The 26632-nt window shown below is 42.0% G+C and overlaps 2 protein-coding genes across 3 annotated transcripts in view; one reads left to right on the top strand and one right to left on the bottom strand.

Annotated features, from left to right (window-relative positions):
• Positions 1 to 5786: 5786 nt before the first annotated feature.
• Positions 5787 to 12400, bottom strand: LOC143299640 (uncharacterized). Of its 2 annotated transcripts, none has more exons than XM_076612940.1 (6): positions 12353 to 12400; positions 11209 to 11276; positions 10521 to 10609; positions 9829 to 9915; positions 9228 to 9289; positions 5787 to 7427 (listed from the first exon to the last, which is right to left on the bottom strand). In XM_076612940.1, the coding sequence occupies exons 2-6, from the start codon at positions 11225 to 11227 to the stop codon at positions 5927 to 5929; spliced, it is 1758 nt and encodes a 585-aa protein (XP_076469055.1). In that variant the 5' UTR covers positions 11228 to 11276; positions 12353 to 12400; the 3' UTR covers positions 5787 to 5926. The 2 variants fall into 2 exon arrangements, with proteins under 2 accessions (XP_076469055.1, XP_076469056.1); XM_076612941.1 differs by having other exon boundaries at positions 5787 to 7415.
• Positions 12401 to 14045: 1645 nt separating this feature from the next.
• LOC143299836 (ubiquitin carboxyl-terminal hydrolase 19-like) overlaps positions 14046 to 26632 on the top strand; it is a 52978-nt gene continuing 40391 nt past the window's right edge. Inside the window, exons 1-9 of the mRNA XM_076613322.1 lie at positions 14046 to 14329; positions 16073 to 16207; positions 17073 to 17209; positions 17665 to 17809; positions 19095 to 19141; positions 19695 to 19795; positions 20754 to 20825; positions 21966 to 22081; positions 25889 to 26088. Of these exons, the coding sequence (XP_076469437.1) occupies positions 14221 to 14329; positions 16073 to 16207; positions 17073 to 17209; positions 17665 to 17809; positions 19095 to 19141; positions 19695 to 19795; positions 20754 to 20825; positions 21966 to 22081; positions 25889 to 26088 (1062 nt within the window). The 5' untranslated portion in view covers positions 14046 to 14220. The remainder of the gene's footprint in view (positions 14330 to 16072; positions 16208 to 17072; positions 17210 to 17664; positions 17810 to 19094; positions 19142 to 19694; positions 19796 to 20753; positions 20826 to 21965; positions 22082 to 25888; positions 26089 to 26632) is intronic.

The following is a 26632-nucleotide window of genomic DNA, read 5'->3' as shown; positions in this document are numbered from 1 at the left end:
AGGCCACAAAACAGAATAACACACATAGCCATACACACCAGGGAGTTACAGGCCACAAAACAGAATAACACACACAGCCATACACACCAGGGAGTTACAGACCACAAAACAGAATAACACACACAGCCGTACACACCAGGGAGTTACAGGCCACAAAACAGAATAACACACATAGCCATACACACCATGGAGTTACAGACACAAAACACAATAACACACACAGCTGTACACACCATGGAGTTACAGACCACAAAACAGAATAACACACAAACAGCTGTACACACCAGGGAGTTACAGACCACAAAACAGAATAACACACACAGCCATACACACCATGGAGTTACAGACCACAAAACAGAATAACACACACAGTCGTACACACCATGGAGTTACAGACCACAAAACAGAATAACACACACAGCCATACACACCAGGGAGTTACAGACCACAAAACAGAATAACACACACAGCTGTACACACCAGGGAGTTACAGACCACAAAACAGAATAACACACACAGCTGTACACACCAGGGAGTTACAGACCACAAAACACAATAACACACACAGCTGTACACACCAGGGAGTTACAGGCCACAAAACAGAATAACACACACAGCTGTACACACCAGGGAGTTACAGACCACAAAACAGAATAACACACACGGCTGTACACACCAGGGAGTTACAGACACAAAACACAATAACACACACAGCCGTACACACCAGGGAGTTACAGACCACAAAACAGAATAACACACACAGCCATACACACCAGGGAGTTACAGGCCACAAAACAGAATAACACACACAGCCGTACACACCATGGAGTTACAGACCACAAAACAGAATAACACACACACAGCTGTACACACCAGGGAGTTACAGACCACAAAACAGAATAACACACACAGCCGTACACACCAGGGAGTTACAGACCACAAAACAGAATAACACACACAGCCATACACACCAGGGAGTTACAGACCACAAAACAGAATAACACACACAGCTGTACACACCAGGGAGTTACAGGCCACAAAACAGAATAACACACACAGCTGTACACACCAGGGAGTTACAGACCACAAAACAGAATAACACACACACAGCTGTACACACCAGGGAGTTACAGACCACAAAACAGAATAACACACATAGCCATACACACCAGGGAGTTACAGGCCACAAAACAGAATAACACACACAGCCATACACACCAGGGAGTTACAGACCACAAAACACAATAACACACACAGCTGTACACACCAGGGAGTTACAGACCACAAAACACAATAACACACATAGCCATACACACCAGGGAGTTACAGACCACAAAACACAATAACACACACAGCTGTACACACCAGGGAGTTACAGACCACAAAACACAATAACACACACAGCTGTACACACCAGGGAGTTACAGACACAAAACACAATAACACACACGGCTGTGCACACCAGGGAGTTACAGACCACAAAACACAATAACACACACAGCCGTACACACCAGGGAGTTACAGGCCACAAAACAGAATAACACACACAGCCATACACACCAGGGAGTTACAGACCACAAAACACAATAACACACACAGCTGTGCACACCAGGCAGCCAACTCTCATTTGAAACCGGACACAGGAGCTTGAAACATCACATTGCTGCACCATGAAACGTCTTTATTCTTTCTCAACTTTAGTAAAGCAAGTCCATCCTTACAATGTTCATCCTTTTTTTTTTTTTTTTTTTTTTTCTTTTTTTTTAACAGCATTGAACAAAACTTTATTACCCATTCTAGAACACCAGTTCAAAAAGTCCACCCCAACCCCAAGAAAAAAAACATTTTCAACAATCAAAAATAACCCAAGAAAAAAATTATTCAACACTTAGAAATTAATAACACAGAAAACTATGTCATAAAGAAGATGAAGCTTTTACTTGGCCTGCCTTCTGATTTTATTTTTCACACAGAAATGGAAAAAAAACAACTTTTCCTTGGCAATAAGATAGCACAAGAAAACAAGAGTCGTACAGCATGTCAAAAAGAAAATAGCCACAGGCACTCATCAACACTTGGACGTGGGTATGTACAACCATCTATGGATACAAGATGTGGATGTTATGTGAACACTGCATCAATATCTTTCCCCGTCACATACGCCATAAACAGGACATCATATTTACAAACTCTCATCCTCAAAAGTCATACTGGATAAAAACGGGGGGTACCCGTTATGCCGCCGTCCCGCTATGCCGCCGACCCGTTATGCCGCCGTCCCGCTATTTGATGATTTTTGAACAAGCTTTTCTCGGCTGTTTATGAACCAATCTTAGTAAAATTTGGATCAAAGCTCGGGGGCTATGATGTCTACCGAATGTATGAGTTGAGACACATTTGCGCCATTTGTGACGTCACAGTGCCGCAAATTGCCAAAATTTTGATCACTAATATCTCCGCTGTTTATCAACGGATTTCCTCCAAATTTCAGTTACGTGTTCATTATACTAGGGACTATAAACGGTATAAGTAATAAGCTCACGATGACGTAAATCATGTTCTATTTTTAGAATGCGCAGTTCTCTACGCAAACAAGCTTTTCTCAGCTGTTTATGAACCGATCTTTTCGAAATTTGAAACAAAGGTCGTAGCCTATGAGGATTCGCGAATGCATACGTTTGGACCCAGTTGCGCCATTTGTGACGTTACTGTGACCCAAATGTCAAATAAAAAGGGAGATTATTAGTATGGCTTGCCCATCTTGTTTTGTCTTTTTTGTGACAAAAGACAATCCGTAAACGGGTCGGCGCACAACGGGTCGGCGGCACAACGATACGCTCCCGATAAAAACACGCTGCTGATTTCTATAGTTTTTTCCTTGTGTATGCATCAAGTCATGACAACATTGCTGATCCCACATAAAGTTATCATTTGTCTTCTCATTCTGCTCAACAAAGGGAGCTAATTACTGAACACTCGCTTTGAGCTATGTACACTGGCTGCCCATTGTTTTGAAACTCCAAGCACAAGCTTAACATTCTGTGTAATATCATTCGTCTGTTAGAACCATTCTTCTTCCCGAGTTTTCTCATCCAAATCATGCACTGAAAAGACTTGCAATAATGATTCATTTTTTTAAAAATACAAGAAGCTTGTACTTTTCCATTTGTACTTTTCGTTTACAAGCATAAACACTTGAATGGGGTTCAGGCACGAACAGGTCTGCACATATGTACTATGTAGACCTGTGAAATCAGAATTATCTCCACCCTTAACACTCAAGGTGCGCCGATCCGGGGAACAATCTCAGGAAACTCAGGCGAGAATCAAGCGCTCTAATCATTCAACCACTGCTCCTGTGTATGGAAGTTACTACTGTGACGACGTTTTCTCTCGATATGACAAACTGTGCAAGATTAAGCTAGCCAGGATATCAACTGATTTGTATTCTTTATTATCCCTTTACTTCCCCCCACTGCCCCCACCCCCATCAAGGCCTGACCAAGCAAGTTGGGTTACGCTGTGTACCAGCTATAAATTATCAGGTGGGACTATTATCAGGAAACTACAGTGTTTGAAAATGTATTATTTATTAAATAGACTGCTCCAGCATCAAACAAACTTTAACTTCAAAATGTATCACATAAACTAATTCACAATTCTGTAACAAAGCGTACTCTAAAACATAAAAAGTTCCAAAACATACACAGAAAGAAGAAAAAGTTACAAGTAACATCAACGCATCCCTAACCCCTATCTATACTCAAGACACTGCACATAAATAAACTGAGAACTGAAATGGGATAGAGTTTGAAACAAGTCCCACAATAGGCGCCATTTTGGATAACTTCAAACATTGTGGGATCATAAATTTGTCTTATTCAATGTGAATTGTGAGGTAATGTTCATATGATTAATTTCTAAAAATAACAAGCATGGAAATAAGACCTATCGGGGAAATTATTGTCAACAGTAAGATCAGTTATCTTTGAAAAAAAATTAAGTATATATTCAAACCAGACGATGAAGATGGGTACACTTCAGCTCCAGGACACACACACACACACACACACACACACACACACATCATCATCATCATCATTATCTATTTATTATCTGTACTGACAAACACACAGACAAACAGTTGAAGATCACCACCTCTCCCCAAAGAAAACAACTTATAAATACACTAGAAATAAATCTTTCATCTTTAACAGCACCTCAAAAATCTACTGAACGAACACAATTTTCACAGCTTGTTATGGTCTCCCAATATTATGTACTGCTTCTGGGTATTTTCTCTTCAAAGCCATCCAATCTTTGTTATCATTTATAAAAAAAAAATTAAATTAAAAAAAAATTTAAGTAGCATAGTAAAAATCCAACAGATTCAGCCAACTGGTTGTCACTGTTATTTCTGAACAAGGCAACCATGAAAATCTTAAGATTCACGAAGACTTTGAAATTCTGCATCAGACCTGGACAAATGAAAAAGGAAATACTTTGTTGTTGTTGTTTTATATTAATATGCAGGGGGGTGGGCTGATAAAGGGACGTGCCTTTCCAGAGGAGGAAAATGAGAGTACAAATGGATCTGAGACTAATGCCACTGAAATGGTGCGGATGAGAGAGCAGCGCACACACACAAAAAAAAATCAGAAAAGGAGGTTACATGGTTCTTGGGGAAATTTCTTGACAGGACTCGATAAAGTCATGTCTGTTGGTACTGTTTTAACAACACAGTCAACTTTGTAGAACAGTTTTGGAGGTGGTTGGAAACTGTAAATAGTACTGTCCCTATCTGTTGCTGTCAATATGAGGGAACTTGAAAAGAAAAAAGAAAAACAAGCTAACTTCTTCTTGTCTATATCATATGAGAGGCTCTTGAGCTTTGTAATATCACTTATCATTGTTGCTTATATTCTCTCAGCCAGTTATAGCCCACATGACCACTCAGGGCCACATCGGGGCTGAAAACACTTGTCAACACTGATCCTGTAGGTCCTGAAAAGAAAAAAATATGGCAAAGTACAGTCATACTCATGCATATCAACCTAGGACATGCTTCCCATGTTGAGCATTCCAAGAATATTTCGCCATTAAAAAAAAAAAAAAAAAAAAAAGTGATTGGGCATCTCACACATCCTAGGCACAAAACAGAACACAACACAGTAAGAGTACCCAATCATCAAGTCCAGAAAAAGACCAATAATTACATTCAAGACTTTCTGGAACAAAAAATCCGGGTGAATGGACCAGCAAGACAAAAAAAAAAACAAAAAAAACCCAGGAAAGGAAGAGACAGCAGAAAAGCAAAATGATTAAGCCAGAAACAAAGAGAATGGTAGGAAAGAGGCAATTTCCAGCACAGATTTTTCCAGGTTGGGGTACTATCTATACTGAAAGAGCCTCCCGCCGACACCCCTATGCGGGAGAGCTTGGTGATAAAAAGCAAACCAAAAAATGTTGCATCTGCACAGGACAGGAATCAGACCCCCTGCTAGAGTCTGCGCCAGTGGGTCACAGAATACAGTATCTGTAATTAAACTGTTGCATTTATACAGTTATTTGTACCTGCAGGTCACGGTACAGTACATGTCAATAAACTGTTGCTTACACTTGTACAATAATTTGCACCAGTGGGTCACTGTATAGTACGTGTAATTAAACTGTTGTCTGCACTAGTACACTTCCTTGTACCAGTGGAACATGGTAGAGTACGTATCATTGAACTGTTGCTTACACTTATACAATTCATTCGCACCAGTGGGTCATGGTATAGTACATGTGTGTAATCAGACCACTGTTGTTTACACTCCTACAGTCACAGTCGTAACACAGTCAAGTAGGTTTCCCTGTTTCACACCAGGTAGACAAAACACTCAAAAAAAACGAGGCACCGTAGTGCGGTCAGTGTGTGCAGGTATCAGTAGTACTGCCGGTAATTGTTACTGTCCCCAGGGGGCGGCCTCTGGGGCTGCCCTTGACCCTGCCCCTGGCCCTGGCGGTGGGGAGGCCGGGGCCCCCCACTCCAGTGCTGCATGGGGCTGTTGGCCATCTGGCCGGCGTTCGAACCGAACGGCTGCTGCGGGCCCCCAGAGTGAGGGGGGAAGCGGGAGGAGGGGGTGGACACGGGCACGGACCCCCCGGCCCCCTGCATGGGCAGGGAGAGGCGCTGGGGCGGGGGCGGCGCCGCGCCGGCCATGTGGGCGTGCTGAGACAGGGCGTGGGTCAGGTGGGCCACCGCCTGCCCCAGCGGCGTGGTGCTGAAGGGCACGCGCCCCACCCCGGCCAGCTGCTGCGGGTTGAACGGCTGGGGTCGAACACCCGCGTGGGGCGGGGGCATGCCCAAGTGCGGAGGGGGCGGCGGGGTGCCGTAGGAGGCTGGCGGGGCGTTGGGGGGCATGTGGCTGGGAAGGGAGAGCGGGGGGCCGCCGTAGGACGAGCGCTGATCAGGGTCCCGCCCCCCGACACCGCCACCGACACCGCCACGTGAGGTGGTGTAGCTGTCGCCCTCGTCCTGGATGGGGACAGTGATGAGGTTCTGGTTGGTACGGGTGGGGGTGGGGGACCCCCCACCCATGCCCTGAATGGGGGCCGTCACGTAGCTGTCCAGCGTGGTCGCCACTTGCGGCGGTTGTTGCTGCTGCTGCTGCTGCTGTTGTTGCTGCTGCTGCATGGGGGGCATGGGCAGGCGCAGGGGGTTGTGGGGCAGCTGCAGGGAGGGGGGAGGGTGGCGCATCACGGGGTTGGGGGGTGGAGGGTGCTGCAGGTGGGCAGCCATGGAGGGCGGAGGGGGGTGGCCCGTGTTGATGTTGGGTGGCGGCCCGTCCAGGGGCCGGTACACCGACTGCTCCCCACCAACCGGGGGGCCCCCCCGGTCCCTGTCTCTGTCCCTGTCCCTGTCCCCACCGCCCATCCCCCTTGTGTCCACCCGTGCGTCCCGATCCCTCTCTCTCTCCCGCTCACGCTCCCTCTCCATCCTGTCCCTCTCCCGCTCACGATCTCTCTCCCTCTCTCTCTCCCGTTCCCTCTCTCTCTCCCGGTCTCTCTCCAGTCTTTCGTAGGTCGACGAAATGTGATGCTGCTGCTGCTGCTGCTGCTGCTGATGTTGTTGCTGAGTGAGTGGCGGTGGTTGGGGCGTCTGCTGTTGTTGCTGCTGCTGCTGCTGCTGCTGGCTAGCACCATGGTGGGAGGAGGAGGACGACAGCTTCTCGTCAGACACACCCCCGCAGTCTGCCGTGGCCGGGGCGGAGGGTTTGGCGGCGTGGCGGTGACCGATGTGGGCCTGGAGGTCGCGCTTTGACAGGTAGGTGCGTCGGCAGCCGTTGACGCTGTGCTTGGGCGCCCCGTGGGTGCAGATGAATACTGTGCCCAGCGCCGACTGCTCGATGCGCCCCACACGCCCCTCGCACCTGGGACACACCCTGACAACGCTCACGTTTTACCTTACGTGCTCTGATCATCCATTCCAGAGACGCCTTGACAAAAGCAGGTCATGCTGTTTGCCTTTGTGGTCATCAGCTCAAAATTACCTGGCGCCTGACAAACGGGTCATGTTTACCTTTGTGGTCATCAGCTCAAAATTACCTGGCGCCTGACAAACGGGTCATGTTCACCTTTGTGGTCATCAGCCCCGAATATTACCTGACCATGCTAATGTCTTACCTCTGGGACATACCCTGACAACACTCAGGTTTTACCTTCATGCTGATCCATTCCACAGACGCCTGACAAATGAGTCATGTGGATTTACCTTTGTGGTCATCAGCTCAGAATTATCCCGACTATGTTAACGTCTTACCTCTTGCAGTCTTTGTTGTACTCAACTCAGAATTACCTGGCTCAGATTCACCTTCATGCTGATGACCCATTCCAGAGATGCCTGACAAGCGGTCAGACATACTTTTGTGGTCATCAGCTCTGAATTGCTCAACTATGCTAATGTCTTACCTCTTTTGTTGTCATCAGCTCAAGAATTACCTGCCAGTGCTTAACGTTTTGTATGTGTCATAAGATAATAAATCAGCTCAGAGTTACCTGGCAATCCTCATGTTTACCACCATGGTGGTCAGCACAGCTCTCGCATTATTTACCTTCGTTACACTTATTTACCTTCAAGGTAACAGAGATCAGAGTTGCACTGTAACATTCACATTCATATGGAATTGAGCTCAAGAGGCGGAAGCAGCCTGCAATGCAGCAGATGATATTTGCCTGTCTTCTTCTTCTTCTTCTTCTTCTGCGTTCACTCGTACGCACACGAGTGGGCTTTTACGTGTATGACCGTTTTTACCCCGCCATGTAGGCAGCCATACTCTGTTTTCGGGGGTGTGCAAGCTGGGTATGTTCTTGTTTCCATAACCCACCGAATGCTGACATGGATTACAGGATCTTTAACGTGCGTATTTGATCTTCTGCTTGCATATACACATGCAGGTCTGCACATATGCTGACCTGGGACATCGTAAAAATCTCCACCCTTTACCCACCAGGCGCTGTCACCGTGATTCGAACCCGGGACCCTCAGACTGACAGTCCAACGCTTTAACCACTCGGCTATTGCGCCCGTCGTTTGCCTGTCTAATCTGAGAGGTGGAAGCATAAGTTAAGGTCTGCTTTGTTTTTTGTTTTTTTACTCTGCTTCAGCAACTGAAGGAGTCAGCAAACAGAAACATGACACACAAAAAATGAAGACTGAAACCTCTCCACATCTCCCCCATACAATACCAGAACATTTCTAACAAATACCAACAATGCCAAACAGAATACATCATTTTCAATCAGTTGCCCAGTTCTTCTGTTTCAAAGCCAGCAAAGTATAAAGGGTTGATCTCAACAGCTCCCTTTAAGTTTACCGGAACAACTATATTGGCTAAAAATTTTAAGCCAGCTGCATTTGATGCTGAAATAATTATAGCAACAATGATAAACTGTGTGATAAGTGCATTACTGAATTCATGCTAGGAACTGTGTTGTAAGTATTTTACTGAATTCATGCTAACAACAGTGCTTGTGAAGACTGAAAGAATAAAATCAAATTACCAACAAAAAAAAAATGTGTTTTTTAATTTCTTTAAAACAATATGAAAGGAAAGCTTTTTGCTCATACAACCAGTACAAGAGCTGATCATTCTGGATTTTTCTGATGGAACACACAAAGATCACAGTGACCTATAAATGTAGTCTCAAGTTCATTTTAGAAACTCATGCATTATTACACTTACCTTGGGCAGTGTTTTTCATACTTCTTGGCACAGTCCAGGCAAAACACATGTTTACACGGCAACTGAAACAAACAAACACACACACACACACATAGATATATATATATATATATGAATAAGGTATGTGGAATTACAGAACGTTTGCATATGTGTGACAGTTTTCATTTTAAAAGAACAGTAGCATACAGCCATGAAGATAAGAAAAAAAAATGTATGCACACAGTAATTCTAATAAGTATGATGATAAAATGTTTGCTCGTGGGAGAATACAAAAAGAAAATCTTATTAAAGTTCACTTTAAAAATGCATTTAAACTCCTTTTAAAATTAAAAACAATAAAGCTAAAAGATTATTTTTAAACCTACATAAATCCATCTTCAAAATGTTGTGTGTATTTTAGGTTTCGGAATCATGATTATACAAAGAGCATGAAGAAAGGTTTCCTAATGTTTGATGAAAAAATGTAAAAAAAATTTTTTTTTTTTTTTAAGTTGTAATCATACAAGTATAAGTTTCGGATGCACAAACACATTAAAAACATTTCTTGCTTGCAGAAAGAAACACTGATGTCACCCAGGACAGCACCCTTGAGTGTACGTACCATGCGACCATAAACAAGGATAGGGTACTGGCACTTTTCACACAGGTGAATCTGGGGATCAAACACTTTCTCCCCTATCAGCTTGACCTGTTTCGAAAACAGAAGACGGAAAACAATCGATAAACTTCTAAGCACTTACAAGTTCTTATCTTAATAATAATAATTACACATTATCATTTTCTGCACAAGACCGTTAACAATCCATCCTCAAATACTTATATATATATACTTCTCAGTATCAATCAAGTTAGCCTGACCAAAAAAAACACAACTTAGGATGATATGTAATGTATTATGAAGTAGGTTTTTCACTTTTTTTTGTTCTAACTTCTCCTGCCTTTTTTCACACATGACCTTTAACAATGGCTAACTTAAAGCATGAAGTAAATAACTGTGAGAAAGCAAGTGAACAATAAGAAATATAGACACAAATGAAAAAAACAAAGAATGAAAGAAATACATGAAACTGAATATCAGTCAAATAAACGAAATGAACACGGATGAAAAAACAAAGAAACACACACACACACACACACACACACACACACACACACACACATATAAACATGTGTACAAAAACTTATAAAGATATAACCAAACAAATGAATAAATAACAAATACACAAACAAAATAAAGAACAAAATAAACACAGACAAGTTCCAGAGAAACAAGACACAAGCATCAAACAGAACCTGATGATCCCATCTTAGACGCTGGTTATGGTGAAGGGGCTCCAAGTTGTAGGCGGCTTTGAACGTGGGGTTCTCCACCACTTCCTCATCTGAGGGGCCATTTCAAAACAGGTAATCACTTCAACAGTCAGCCCACCACTAAGTTTACTGTCAACATCATTTCAACAAAGGATACGTTAAGCAACTACTGTCTGTGTACTGATCACAAATATACAATATATACCATACTCTACATATTTACATGTATCCTATATCATATATATATATACTTTATATCTACATGTCTATTTATCCATTACCAATAAATACTGAAATGAATTTGAAATTGGATCGATTTTGATTTTCTTTTCAAAACAACATTATAATTAAAGCACTGTTGTCAAACAGACCAATCACATCAAAAACACACAGTCAGACATTGACGTACATTTCATTTTTAACCAAGGACACGCTCTAAATCAGACTCAGTTGGTGCATACAAAACAACCAATAATTAATGGATATATACATACTGAGTAGTATACTAAAAACATATTCTTGTATTGAATTTGAAACAAACATTGTTTTTAAATGCATAAAAAAAAAACATGTCAGAGAAATATTTGCGTTCTTCTACTATAGCCAGACTAATGTCGGCATGGGGGTGGGGGAATGATTATTACAAATCTGAGTACAAAACTGAACCAACCAGAGTAGTCAGAATCCATGATGACAGAACGACCTGTCTGTTGTTTTTCTGCAGTTTTACTGGGCAATCTGAAAAAAAAGAAATCAGCTGATACATGTATGCTTAAAAAAGAAAAAGACAGAAACAAAAATATGACACAAGGCAACAAACAAACTAGTTTTATTTGATTCCAGAATGGTACTTGTCTCACCTGTTCCTAGAAATCCAATGATTTATAAATATAGAAAAATGAAAACATGGATATTGAAAATTTATAAGCGAAAAGGTTTTACTATCAAAAGAAAAAAAAAAAACACGCACACACACACACACACACATATAATATATATATATAAGCAGATTTAGAACAGCCATATCTGATATCAAAGTACAGATAATATCACTTTAACACACCCTCTATCTCTCTCTCTTAAGTGCTTTCTTCACTTCATTGTATATAAAATATGACTGTTACTCCCCCACCCCCACCCCCCTCCATCCATCTCACTCTGTTTTATTTTCAATTGAACATGACTCGTCCCTTTCCTTTTTTTTTCTTAAAAGACGGAATGAGTAACTAGTGTTCACAAGGCGTGGATGTTCACTACCGGTCACACAGAGTGGATACCGGAGTGGATGGAAAGAAATGTAGCTTCGCCGTTTTGTTCATAATCGAAGTTTCTGATGACCCTGGACACTCATTTCTTTCTATACTGATACCTGACGTGATACAGAATCAAATAATACAGTTGCATTCTTAGTTGATCGCACAGCTCACTCTCAAACGATTCCTTTTCAGGAAACGTGGTTTTTTTCGGGTTTTTTTTTGTACAGGCCCGCCTATTCCATTAGAACAGAAAAACGCTTATCTTATTTCAAATACTTAAGTCGGTTAATGTCTACAAAACGGACATTAGTATTTAACGGAAAAAGCTGTGTTCCCGCTGACATTGATTTCGACAAGATCTTCAAAAATTTCCAGTAAATCTGCTTTCGGTCTCGAACACCAGCAACCAAAGCCTGACAGCACACGAATTACAGAAATCGTGAAAATAGCACCTGCTGAATCGATTGGAAAGCTTGTCGAAACGATGTTGATTTGTAATAAATTTGTTTCAAAGGCTAATAACTACTTAGAATGAAGAACGAACACGAGAAAACTTACAAATTTGGCGTGATAATCACCAGGTCACAGCCATGTTCGTCTTAAAACTCTAAACAACCGGAAATGGGCGTATACACCCCAAGTAACGTTTGTTTTCGCTGAACTCTATATTTCGCAAACTCGGCATCTTAAATTCTAGTAACAAAGGAAGTGTGATGTTACTGAGCTCCTTCATGAAAGATATCAGTCAGAGAGCCACGACACTGAACCGTTGCCGACAGGGAATTCATGGTCGGAATGGTTCGGCAGGGGTGAGGGAAGGGGGCTATTTGAAAGTGTCAGTGTCTGTGGTCCGCTTGAAGTTAAGTGTTTAGATCTGGTGCCAGGTTGCAAGGAAGGAGATACTGGCGAGCTGAAATGTCCAGGCCGTTCACTACTTTGTTGAACATAGAGGGCTGACAATTAGTGCGGCGTGGTCCCAGGGTCTCCCAGCCGGCTTTGAATTGTGAACAACTCAGTCTGTGACGAGGTGGTGGTGGTGTAACAGTTCAACGTAGATCGCTGCCCTAATTTGATCTTCTTGGTTTTCATGATTATGGTGGGTTCCAGACTTTTCACCAATAGCCTGTTCTGGACGAGGATGCACAAGGTTGTGAAAGATGGATATTGATCTTGGCTATTTTGTTTACTGATGGTCTTGCTGGGATTGGTTCCAGCCCTCCCTATGCAGGGTGTTATTTTGAACATTGGCATCCTGCCAGGTGATGTTAAGGATGTGTTGGAGGCAGTGCATGTCGACTGAAGAGTTGAGCTCAGTGTCATTGTTGTTGGGTGGAAGGGTCAGGACTCAATGCCGCACATGATGGTGTTAATCAGTAATGCAAGCCCTGTAGACCCGGATCTGTTTGTCCTTATTCTCTTCACTATCAGTCTAGACATGGTGGTAGTTGCCTTGCCGCGGCGATGGAGTTTGCTTAACTCGGAGTCCGAAGAGTGAAGAGGTCTGAGCCCCTGAGATCGTCAAACCCAGGCACACTGACAGTCATGGACTCATTCAGTGCACATCCACTGAGTTCCAGTCAGAGATTCTGATGTCTGGAAGCCGGAGAGTCCACGCCTTGTCCCATAGTTTCCCGTGTTTTCTTCACTGAGGCTGATGTTGAATCCGCGAACCGGGCAGCTGTCTCGGAAAATGGCCGCGGCCTCGCTGAGCTTCTGAAGGTCTTCAGCTGACTCGGAGTGCCCAGCCGGCCGGGGCAGTCAGTGCAGTGATGGAGCATCATGATGATCGTCCAGTGAGAAAGTTCTGCAGGCATTTCAGCTTAACTTTGGACTATTTTCTTAGTCTCAGTCGAGAGGCTGAATACTGAGCTTTCCGTCTGATCTTGTCCGGCATTTGGGAAAAGACCATGTCGACTGGTCACTCCATTTGGAACTATTGGTACTTATTGGTACTGACGGTTGCCAAGCTCGGTGGAGACCTGAAAACGCCAACACTTAACGAATAATTGTTGTGTGCGTGAATACACGCATGTTTGTGTGTTTGTTTGTGTGGGGGGCCTTTTAATTCTTCTTTCTTTTCTTTTGAAACACCTCCCAGTGGTAAGTGACACTTTTTATCAGTCGATTGATGCTGGCCGCTTCAAAATGAAGAGCAAGCCTTTAATGAGATTTGCGTTGTTTCCTGTGATTCCATACTGAAAAGACGTATCGTGTTTATTCCCTGACCACAAGCCACTTCCGGCCGATTCATTCCCAAGACACAGTTCGACAACCTGTCAGTTGAGAGAGAGAAACGAAGACTGGTCTGATTTATTAGCACACAGTTTAGCCGATCTTTTCTTTGCAAAATAAATCCACCAACGCAGAGAAAGCGCCGGCACACGCTGGACGTGTGCGAAGAAGCGGAAGGAGAGGGTTTAAGTTCCATGGAACAGACGGGCACGAACAAAAACAACCCCACTAAACCTGCTGCCTCGCTCGCTCGTATAGATCCCCGAAAGAGAAAGAAAGACATGGAAAAAACAGAAGCACAAGGTAACTGTGGTGCAGATATATTAACCTCTCACATTTCTGTGCATGTGCTCGCCATGCTGGATCAGAATAAAGCAAATGTTCGTATTACGTCAAGAAATAGCTGCTGTTTTTCACGTGTAGTTCATCCTGCTTTGGGATGGTCTGGCCTTAGAAAGCAAGTGACCTTAAAAATTGTGAGCGGATTTAACCCCTCCCCCTCCCCTGGCTTCCCATCCTCCCCTTGTTTTAAGAACAGATACTGGTGGAAAGGAGGTGATACCTTGCACTTCAAAGGAAAAACACCGGGTGTAACTTAACTGTGTAAGATGTGATCTTTGTTCAGAACAAACACATTTTGGCAACATTTGAAAAAAGTTTGTTGAATATTTTTTTTCTCCACTTTTTCCTGTTTATTTTTAATGTACACATATCTTTTGTCCCCCCTTTTTTTTGAACAACTTTGTTGGTTGTTTTTTTAAGTGTTAGTGAATGCATGGTTAGATCATTGTATATGTCCAGATCATGTTTAATACACAAATATTGAAATAATTGTATAACATTTTGTCACAACAGATTTCTCTTTGTGAAATTTGGGTTTCTCTTTCCAGGGAGGGTGTGTTGCTTGAATGAGAGCACCACCCACCTTCTTTTATTTTTTATTTTTTTTTTTTTTATTTTTTTTTTTACCTGCCTGGAAAAGTATTTGTTTTCCTATCAGAGTGGATTCTTTTACTGAATTTTGCCAGAGACAATCCTTTTGTTGCCATGGGATCTTTTACATGTGCTAAGTGCGTGCTGCACACGAGACCCTGGATATATCTGATCAGTTTCAGTTCTAAGGAGTTGTCAGAGTGTGTGGACAGATATATATGTGCCAGTCACAGTGGCCTTTTACATGTATGACCATTTTAACCCCTACCATGTAGACAGTCATACTCCATTTGGAAGGGTGGTGGTTAAAAAACACTTAATAAAAAAAAAAGGGAGGAGGGGAGCAAATGCTTGACGTTCACATAACCCAATGTCTTGATCAGGCCTTGAGAGCCTACAGTAATAGTGATAATAATAACACACACACATATGCACACACTTAGATGCACAACACAGCAGCAGTTTATGGAAATTGTGTGTGTGTGTGTGTGTGTGCACATTTCCATAAACTGCTGCTCCCACAACACACACACACACACACACAGAATGTGTGTGTGAGAGTGTGTGTATGTGTGTGTGAGCTTATGTGTTGGGATTCATGTGCTTGTAAAGTTGTATGCATAGTGAGGGGCCTGGGTACATGTATAACTATAAGTTTGCTGGTGAGTTGGTTCCTCATGTCTGTGAGACTGCAAAAGCTTGCATATGTGTTGTGCATCTAAGTGTGTGCATATGTGTGTGTGTGGAAAGACAAGATGCAAGAAAAAAGGTTGTGTCAGAGGCAGCCGCAGGGAGAGCTCTGCTCTTTTAATCCTTGTTATCAACGGGCCCATGGGGTTCAGGTGTGTGGACATTTTGAATGTGGTTTTCCAAACATCAACACAAATGCAAACTATAACTCAATCAAAGATTTTATTTCATTTTATTATGCTGGCACCCAAAACCACAATTGGGCACTGAGATGTTTTGTACAGAGTGCCCGACTGGCACTCAAAAAAAAAAAAAAAAAAAAAGGTTAAAATTCGAACCCTGTAGAAGAACTCTGACAATCTGTCAAATGTTAAGAGACATAAACAAAAGCCGAGCTCTCACAGCACCCTGTTGTTTGTGCAGGCACCACCAGAGCCAGGTTGGACTTGGGATGGAGGCAGACAGAGGAGGAGGTCAGCATCAACACCAAGGTTGAAGGGGAGGCGGACAAGGTGGAAGTGTCCTTCACAGATCGCCAGATGACCATCCTTCTGCCAGGTAGACTTCCTCGGGAATGGGGGGGGAAGTGCGGGATCAGCATTGACGGAAAGTGAACCATTCGAAACCGTTTTTTTCTAATGTTTCAACAGAAAATCTGTGCGTAAAATTATACCTTTGAATTATGTTTTGCTTTCAATGTATGAAATATCCTTCTGTAGCTTGAACAAAAGCAGAACCGTGATTGTCTACAGATTTCTTGCAGTTTTCTTATTTCACTTTTTTTTTTTTTTAAGCTTTTGTAAAATTTGCTTCTAAAGCCGTTATTGCAAGAAGCTTTAGTAAATTTTGTTTTAGAACCAGTACCAGTACATGTGGAGTGATGGCCTAGAGGTAACACATCCGCCTAGGAAAGCGAGAGAATCTAAGCACGCTGGTTCGAATCACGGCTCAGCCACCAATATTTTCTTGCCCTCCACTAGACCTTGAGTGGTGGTCTGGACGCTAGTCATTCGGATGAGACAATAAACCGAGGTCCCGTGTGCAGCATGCACTTAGTGCATGTAAAAGAACCCATGGTAAATAAAGGGTCGTTCCTGGCAAAATTATGTAGAAAAATCCACTTTGATAGGAAAAACAAATAAAACTGCACGCAGTAAAAAATATATAGAAATGGTTGGCGCTGTAGTGTAGCAACGTGCTGTCCCTGGGGAGAGCAGCCCAAATTTCACACGGAGAAATCTGTTGTGATAAAAAGAAATACAAATACTGTTGGAGTACGAGTAAGCTTTTGTTGATTTTGCTTTCAAAGTCATCGTTGATGTGTTCTTATTTCAAGCTAGTATTGTACTGGTAAATGGAGGAGAGATAACTTTAGCAAATTTTGTTTTTAAAGCAAGTATTGAAAAGGTCTACCATTTTACAGATGGTCAGCAACAAAGCTGGCATTTCCATGGTGCCATTGATGAGACACAGAGCAAAGTCTCGCGCTCAAAGAGAAAGTTTAACATGACCGTGGTGAAGAAAGAGCGTGGGATATGGCCTTCCCTGGAAGTTTCTGAGGTAAGACGTAGGACAGTTTTTTTTTCTTTGATTCAAATGACCAAATGATAAAATCACCAGGAATACCCATTTATATTATCTTATTGGGTTGGGTTTTTTTTTTTAAACACAGTGTTCATTGTTTATCACCCATACTTTTCGTTTGTTGTTTGGAGCAGTCTAGCAAAGGAACAAAATGACTGACTATATTTATAAAATACCAGTCCATATTAGGAACTGTCACTTATGGTTGCAATGTGAAAATGATTTAATAGTTACGTGCAATAATCCAGTCTTTCCATTTTGTAAACATGATCAACCAGTTCTTCCATGACTGACTGTTTTTTTGTGCCTTCCCGACACCTCAGTGATTGACTGTTGTTCGTGCCTTCCTAACACCTCGGTGATTTACAATTGTTTGTGCCTTCCCAACACCTCAGTGACTGACTGTTGTTTCCACCTTCTCAATGGCTCAGCCGGTTCAGGAGTCGGCTTCAGAGGAAAAACAGCAGCAGCAGCAGCAGCAGGAGGAGCAGAGAGAGACGACGCCAGAAGTACCATCACCAAACTGCGACTCTCCTGATGGTGATTCTCTCCAAGAATTGAGAACAAAGGAAGAAGGTGGGTTCCAGAGTTCTTGGATCAAGCTGTGCAGTTTTTCTCTGTTGTCATGCTCTTTCTGCAGTGTTTTCTCTGGATGCCAGCGCTCTGTCTTACTTGGCAGCTTGTCTGTTTTGCATGCGTGTGTCTGTGTCTCTTGTTTGCTTGGTAACGTGTGATTTATTTCATTTGTGTTTTATCTGTCATCAGTGTACGTTTGTTTTGTATTGTGTTGTTGTTGTTTTTTTTCCCTATGCCTTTCATACCTGTCTGCCTTGTCTGTTTTCATTTGAAACACACTGTGTGTTCTTTCTTCAGTTCTTGTTGCTGTTGTGTCATTGTAGGTTTTAACAACAGAGCGTGTAGGCAGATGAAAACATGTCAAAAGAGGGCGCTAGCCAGGGGGACAAAGGGGGCGTTACCTACTTCCAGGAGGTTATCGGCCGTATTTCTCTCATTTTCTCCGCATAGGCGGATAGTAGTTTGCACAGGACAGGAATGTCAGACCCCTGCCGGAGTCTGCACTAGTTGGGTCACGGTAAGTATGTTATTTAAACGTAATTTTAGATAGAAAATTTCCTTTTTGGATGTTGTGTTTTAGATTTTCAAATGAAAAAAAAAAATGTTTAAGTGTTATGTTTTAGATTTTGATTTAGAAGGTGTGGTCTGTTTTGGGCTTTTCTTTCACTTTTACGTATACTGATATTGCAAAACTCGTTTATGAGAAAAAGAAAAAAGAGAGAGAGAGAGAGAGAGAAGATAAATAAATAGATAAATTTTAAAGATAGGCAGAATTACTTATGTTTAGAAGGTGTGGTCTGTTTGGGGCTTTTCACTTTTACATATGCTGATATTGCAAAACTTGTTTATAAAAAAAAAAAAGAGAGGGGGAGAGAAAGAAGATAAATAAATAGATAAATTTTAAAGATAGGTAGAATTACTTATGTTCATTGTGAATTAACACTGTCTCCTCAACTTTCAGTATGCAAATACTCAGCAGTTTGCATTTGTGCTTGGTTGTTATCAGACTGGTATAAATTCTTTCTGTTTTTTTTGTGTGTGTTTTGATAGGTTTACAGCACTGGAAATGGAACAGACCCTTATGGTTTGCTAGGCTATAAGTCTTCATGGTTTGATTTGTGTGTGCATACTCTGTCAGTCTGTGTGTGTGTGTGTGCATTTTATGCTCAAACGCTTTAGCATTCCTGAAGAGACTAGCTTCATACTTAACTGATGATCATATGAATCATTGTACTGGCACAAGTGAATGTGACTTACGATAAGTACGCCTTTTGCTTTTTTGCAGAGCCGGTCCTAAATTTGCATTACATCAAGCATGACTTCTTTGAAAGGGTAAGAAGTACGATGTTTCATGTGTTTGTTGCTAAGATATGTGTATAACTTTTGGTGATGTTGATAAATTTTGGTGTTTGTTTTTGGCAATCAAGAGTTTGTGCTCTTTCAAGCTAGCATAATTCTAACTCTAAGTCTAATGCAATTAATGAATTATTGATACAGTCAGACACATACCACACTACAATATAAATTTGAATAACAACAGGCAGCTTACATATTCCTTGAATCCAGAATGGACACTGCTTGAAAGTGACCTTGGTGATTTGAATTACTAACAGTTTGCATTTTTTGTTTTTTCTATGTAATTATTAAGAAACTGGTTGTATTCTTATTACTTTGCTTGTTTTAGTGAGGTTGCATTTTGATTTTGAAAACAATACTGAACAACAAACAGGCATGCACAAACACACACACACATACACACACACACACACACACACACACACACACACACACACACGTGATAGAGCAAAGGCAAAGAGCACAAAACCATGTATGGCTGACTTGATAGGAAGGATTGTCCACACGGCAGATCTCTTGTCTGTGGCAGGACGATACGCTGACCATCCACATCTATGTGAAGAACGTCAACAAAGACATGGTCAAGATTCACTTTGACAAGCAGTCTTTCACTGTCAAGTTCCAGACTGGGTGAGGAAGTCATCGTTTTTACTCCTGTTCCTTCATGTGTGTGTGTGTGTGTGTTACAGTAACGATCTCTCATTCTTTGGTGTCGTCAAGTGTATGTTCAAATATGTGTAGTTGTAGTGTGAAAGGGTTCACAGCAAACTAAATAATAGCGCGTAGTTGGGAATAACTATGGTGTGGAGAGTAGCAGTGATGTTTACAGTGAATGATTTGATAACCATGCAAAGTTGGGAATGATTATGGTGTGAATGCTAACAGTCATGTTTACAGTGGATAATTGAATAACAATGCAAAGTTGTATATGCATTTGTATTTGTATATGCATTTGTATTTCTTTTTATCACGACAGATTTCTCTGTGTGAAATTCAGGCTGCTCTCCCCAGGGAGAGCACGTCGCTACACTACAGCGCCACCCATTTTTTCTGTATTTTTTCCTGCATGCGGTTTTATTTGCTTTTCTTATCGAAGTGGATTTTTCTACAGAATTTTGCCAGGAACAATCCTTTTGTTGCCGTGGGTTCTTTTACGTGCGCTAAGTGCATGCTGCACACGGGACCTCGGTTTATCGTCTCATCCGAATGACTAGCGTCCAGACCACCACTCAAGGTCTAGTGGAGGGAGAGAAAATACCAGCGGCTGAGCCGTGATTAGAACCAGCGCACTCAGATTCTCTCGTTTCCTAGGCGGACACGTTACCTCTAGGCCATCACTCCATGAATGATTATGTATGGATACAAACAGAGATGTTTACAGTGAACAATTAAACAACATTGCAAAGTTTGGAATAATTATGGTTTAGTAGTAAGCATCCTTGAGTCTTGGGAAACAATGAAGTTATGCTATGGGTGATGTTTCTGGCGCAGCGTTGGTTGTGGCTTGACAAAAAATACACATACTAAGAATGGTGTTAAACAGTGGATACAGTGGTTTTTATTGACACTATCTGACCTGACACTGCAGGGATGCCAAGTTCCTTCAGCTTCACGAGGGGACTTCAGAAGAAACTGTGTTCTGTTGGACTGTGAATACAAAGTGAGTACAGCGTGCTGAAGTTTATGTTTGTTTTTTCTTCTTTTTTTTTATGTCATTGACATGATGATTTTTTGACTCACTTGTGTAAACAAAGTGAGTCTATGTTTTAACCCGGTGTTCGGTTGTTGTGTGTGTGTCTGTGTGTCCGTGGTAAACTTTAACATTGACATTTTCTCTGCAAATACTTTGTCAGTTGACACCAAATTTGGCATAAAAATAGGAAAAATTCAGCTCTTTCCAGTCATCGTGTTTAAAACAATATTGCACCTCTGGGATGGGCACAAAAAAATTAAAAAAAGAAGCCTAATTATATGCAAACTGCATTTACTGTTGTATTTATATTTTTTTTATTCTCTACACTTGGCACTTTGACCTCTTATTCTGACACAACAACAAGAGGAGTCATTATTATCATTTTTTGTTCAAACAGGAACTTCTTTTGCTAAGCATGGAATTTTTATTTATTTTGCAAACGTTTTGGTGCAGATAGTAAAAAAGGGAAATTACTCTGTAATTAATGCTAGGGGAGTTAATTTGCTTTAAACTGATCTTTCTCATCTTAAACATTACATTTTGAAATTATACTCAATACATAAAAAGCTTGGATTTTTTTTTTTTTTTTTAAGTGTATCACAAGTGAGTCTTGAAGGCCTTGCCTCTCTTGTTTCATTGTTGTTTGTGCTGTTTATTCTGTGAGACCGATGGTACTCACATATGTGATGTACTGCATGTGCTGCATGTTCTGCAGAATATGGCAAAGACAACTTTCTTAAGTTATTTTGGGGTCATTGACATTATATGGTGTAGTTTGAATACATTATTGTGCAAGATGGTCCCGGCAAAAGAAGTATACCACGTGCGCGCGCGCACACACACACACACACACACACACACACACAGGTAATTAGATTTTTGCTATTATCTGTAGAAGACATGATAACATCTCCAGTTCCGATGATTCCGTGGAACCTTTTATGAAGGTCAAGGCCACTGATTGAGAGTAACATTGTAACAAGAAAAATAACACCCCCCCAAAAAAAACCAGCCACCTGTCTTGATTGTCACCTTATATGAGATAGTGAGAGGGCTAATTTTGGGGGGTTTGTTTTTATATATTATGTTTTTTTTCCTGGGATCCAGGAGCATCATCATTCCATCAGAGTGTAAGTGGAAGACCACCAACGCCTGCATAGAGCTGAAGCTGAAGAAAGCCTCCACGGATCGCTGGTCCAGCCTGGAGGCGTCCCTGAAGAAAGGTGAGCAGCATGGGCCTTGCCTCATGTTTGTTTGTTTGTTTTTCTCTCTTGTGCCTTATTTCTCCTTTTTTTAAACCATTTTGGTTATGAATGTAAATAATGTAAGCTATTTACTTCTTTGTTAATGGCTTGTTGTTGTTTTTTTGTTGTTGTTTTTTCTAATTACCAAACAGTTCTGTCATGAATATTTGATGTGGAACCATGGCGATCTTAACTCAGTGGAGAACTGTCCAAATAGAATGTAGTCGTGGGCAGGAGAGAGAAGGAGTTGTCTACACAGGCTGACTAGTCCATTGCAAGTGTGATGCACTGCTCTCGCGGTGTCCCGTGTCAGCTGTTTCTGTCGCTTCCCCTGCTTGCCAGACATCTCTAGGGCCATCTCTCCAAATTGAAGCACAGTATTAAGTCTCTCATCGTTAGGGTTGCTGATGGCAGCCTGCAGTGGATCTCTCCGCCGATCATCCATGAACTCGGACTTAACGTTGACAATTTTCCACCACGTCAGCACCTTAAGTATGAAGGCCGCAGTGTCCTTCACCTCATCAGTCTGTTCCAGTCTAGGGTGGTTCAGCAGGGCTTGGTGGGTCTTTTCGCTGAAAACCTTCAGACAGGTAGACACCTTCTGCCTCTCGATGGGTTTTGGTGAGACAGCCACTTCGTCCAAGTCTGACATCTTCACCAACGAGTCACACTCGAGCTTGTAAAGGTTGACAAGGTGTCTCCACTTTGCTGTCCTCTGCACACCATTGTCTTCAAAAGTCAGCTCTCCTGTAGCCTCAGTGAGCCAGTTATTACGGAGATTCTTCAGCAGATGGACGTAATCATACAGCAAAAAGACACCTCCTGCAGTTTCCCAAGGCCTGTGGGGGTCACCAGCAAGCATCTTGAACAGGGCTTGATTGTTCCTATTCCCGTCACAGATGACTGCCTTTACATTTCCACCAGCACAGTTGATGGCCTCCAGACACAGCTGAACCTGGTCGTGCAGAAACTGCGAGTTCAATTTTGATACTGGCAAGATCTTTGACAAGAACTTTGGGCCGCCAAACATACACGAAACCATCATGCCCAGCACAGTCTTTGCAAGACACTGAGGGTTGTCCACACTGCGGCCAAACACTCGCCCACCATGGTATAGCATGGACTTCTTTACATACACCTCATCCTGCAAAAGAACACACATTTTCTGTCTGTCTTGTAGATTGGCGAATACTGCACTGGAGAATGTTGTCTCATCTAATCTTGCCACTTTGGAAGTTATCCGAGTCAATGTCTGCACAGATGGGAGTTGCAGATCATGGCGCAGGGTCTCGTACAAACACCGTGATGTGGCAAAATAGGTGAATGCTCGGATGATGACAGCAGGTGTGTACATTGGCTTCCCTACTTGCTGTGATCCCATGGCCTGCATCTGCTGTTGGATGATCACTTTCTTGTGGTCCATTTCTAGACAGTTCAAAAATCTGATACTTTCCTCTAGTGCTGATCAAGTCTTCAGTGCGGTGATTCTGTTCTTAGACAGGGTTGTAACAGTACACTTCACACCCAAGTGGAAAGTCTCAAAGCTCTGGTCTTGTGCAATTCTGGTTAAAAATAAATAAATATATATAATATTAATAAATATTTCTTCTTGTAAGGCGCTGTTCTCCTCAGTGAGGACTCACGGCGCTCACATTCACACACACACACACACACACACACACACACACACACACACACACACACACACACACACCATACATTCACACACACACACACACATACATTCACACACACACACACACACACAGAGTGACATACACACACACACCACATACATTCACACACACACAAACACACCACATACATTCACACACACACACAAATACACATGCACCTAAGCTCCTTGCACACACCACATACATTCACACACACACACACACACACACACACACACACACACACACACACACACTGACACACACACACATGCAATATGTGACAACTATCCGAAGGCTACATGAATACTTTGGTAAAAAGGTGAGTTTTTAGAGTGGATTTAATCTATGTGAGTTATTATTGTTGGGTTTTTTTTTGTGTTTTTTTATCAGTGGGGAGTGAATTCAAATTTGGGGGCTTGAAAACTGAAGACTCTCTCACCTTGTTACAAATAGAGGAATCCCATTCACAAATTTCCTGGCTTGAATATGAAGCACAGTCTCGTCCATGTATGAAATCACAGGTGCAGGCAAATCCGGCTCGCCGGACAACAACTTCTGTTTCAATTCTTCGAAAGTCACACTGTCTTTCAAGTTGAATGCCTCTTGCTGATCCTCTACCCTGTTCCTCACGGAACTTGAGGAACGTGTTGTTGAGCGAGGAGGGGGTGGTGGGGTAGGCACTTGACTTGATGGAACGTTAGGCCACACAGAGGGTGGAAATTTCGGTCGCAACTTTCCATTCTTTGAGACAGTTTCGAAGCCGGGGGGCCAGTGAAGTGCACAGATCACAGTATTCTTCGTCAGTACGAACTTGTCGTTTGGAATTCTTTTAATCCACGAGTCTTTGTCGCTTTCATTCGATGGAAATCGATAACAGAAACTTTCTCCTTCTCGTCACAACCTTTTGCAAGATCGTAGTTCGTTTTGCAGCCGAATACACAACATTTCTTGCCCATTTTCACAATCAAACACGATGTAAACATGAGCCATTCAAATGAAAGGAAGTTGTTTGGAAAGACGGTTCACCACAACACACCGAACAAAACATGGAGCTAACTCGTCAAATACAACTAATATAAGTAATTTAATTAATGAAAGATAATTTTTTATTAATACTATGAAGGGTATAATAGTGAAAAAAATGATAATCAAGTGGTTTTATGCGGACTGACGCGTTGCGTTACATTTTCCTTTGTTTTGCGGTAAATTGAATCATTTCCCAGCGCTCGCGAGCGCACGGCTGACTGCGCTGGCTGTTCAGCCCCCAGTCCAAGCCCCCAGTCGCGCGCTGAGTAGGCCTGTAGTTGAGTACGCTGTGTGTGGAACCAAAAAGTCGTGTGGGGGGGAAAATAACATGAGATGGACTCTTCCATCATAATGGAAATAATTTTTTGGAATGATCAGAAATAAAAGGTTGGAAATAAATAGATGAATTAAAAAAAAAAAAAAAAAAACTCATGAGAGCACTTTCTGAGTTAAAAAAAACAACAACAAAAAAACCAAACAAAAACCACATGAGAGCACTTTCAACTTTTCAAGGGCAGCAACTTGGATGTGTTCCAATGGAGAGGGCTGTTTGTTAATGTCTGACATGACTGGAGTTTCATCCCCTGATCGGCTCATCAGCAGTGGCAGTAACCTGTTCCTCGCACATGGTCTACAGACACCCGTATGCAGCTAGTTTACCCCCAAACAAATTTTGCTCCAAGCGCTTCACAATACAACTCCATACACTGTCCATCAAAACATGTAGTCCAGTTGACTGAGAATCATTATGAACTTTGACAAGACAGTGCAGCAAAAAGTATATGCTAAGTACTGTATACAAAGCAAAATGTGTGTGTATACATACAAACATACATGCTTGTGTACACACTTATATAACATTTAATCAAAGACATTTTGAAGAGATGTCTTGAAGTTGGTTCTGAAGCTGGAAATGAGACTCAGAGTGTCTTATTCTATGTGGCAAGAAGTTCGACACAATACGATGACTTCCCACAACAGTACACGAAAGTGTACTGATATATTTTTATACACATAAAAAAGAAACTGAACTGGTCATCAAAAAAAAACATACACACACAAAAAACCCATGTTTGTTTAGAGACCAGTTCCACATCCAAATCCACATCGTGGATGCCAGCAGCCAAGCAGCAGAGCACACCGGCGGCTGGCACGTCTAAAGGTGCGGGCAGCTCGGTGGTGTTTGACGAGATGTCGCAGGTGGACGACAACCGCCGGGGCTTTGACTTCTCGGAGGCGTCGTCTGCATCACAGCTCAGCTCCGCCAGCGTGAAGAGTCAGGTTGGTGAAATTGTGTTGTGTTATGTTTTTGTGGTAACTGATTTTTGACTCACTTGTGTAAACAAAGTGAGTCAATGTTTTAACCCGCTGTTCAGTTGTCTGTATGTGTGTGTGTCTGTGTGTCCATGGAAAACTTTAACATTGACATTTTCTCCGCAAATACTTTGTCAGTTGACACCAAATTAGGCATAAAAATAGGAAAAATTGAGTTCTTTCCAGTCATCTTGTTTAAAACAATATTGCACCTCTGGGATGGGCACAAAAAAGTTAATAATGAAGCCTAATTATATGCAAACTGCATTTACTGTTATATTTATATTTTTTGTATTCTCTAAACTTGGCACTTTGATCTGATATTCTGACCCAACAACAAGAGCAGTCATTATTATCATTTTTTGTTCAAACAGGAACTTCTTTTGCTAAGCATGGAATTTTTATTTATTTTGCAAATGTTTTGGTGCAGATAGTAAAAAAAGGGAAATTACTCTGTAATTAATGCTAGGGGACTTAATTTGCTTTAAACTGATCTTTCTCATCTTAAACA

Source organism: Babylonia areolata, chromosome 25 (assembly GCF_041734735.1).
Source record: "Babylonia areolata isolate BAREFJ2019XMU chromosome 25, ASM4173473v1, whole genome shotgun sequence".
NCBI classification, from domain to species: domain Eukaryota; kingdom Metazoa; phylum Mollusca; class Gastropoda; order Neogastropoda; family Buccinidae; genus Babylonia; species Babylonia areolata.
The sequence above is the reverse complement of the archived record's forward strand: the minus strand, read 5'-3'. Positions and strand labels throughout refer to the sequence as shown.

Coding starts and splice junctions, on each gene's coding strand:
- LOC143299640 (XM_076612940.1), bottom strand. Junction 9,916..10,520: donor GTCTAAGATGGGATCATCAG/GTTCTGTTTGAT, acceptor TTTTCGAAACAG/GTCAAGCTGATAGGGGAGAA. Junction 9,290..9,828: donor TCCTTGTTTATGGTCGCATG/GTACGTACACTC, acceptor TGTTTGTTTCAG/TTGCCGTGTAAACATGTGTT.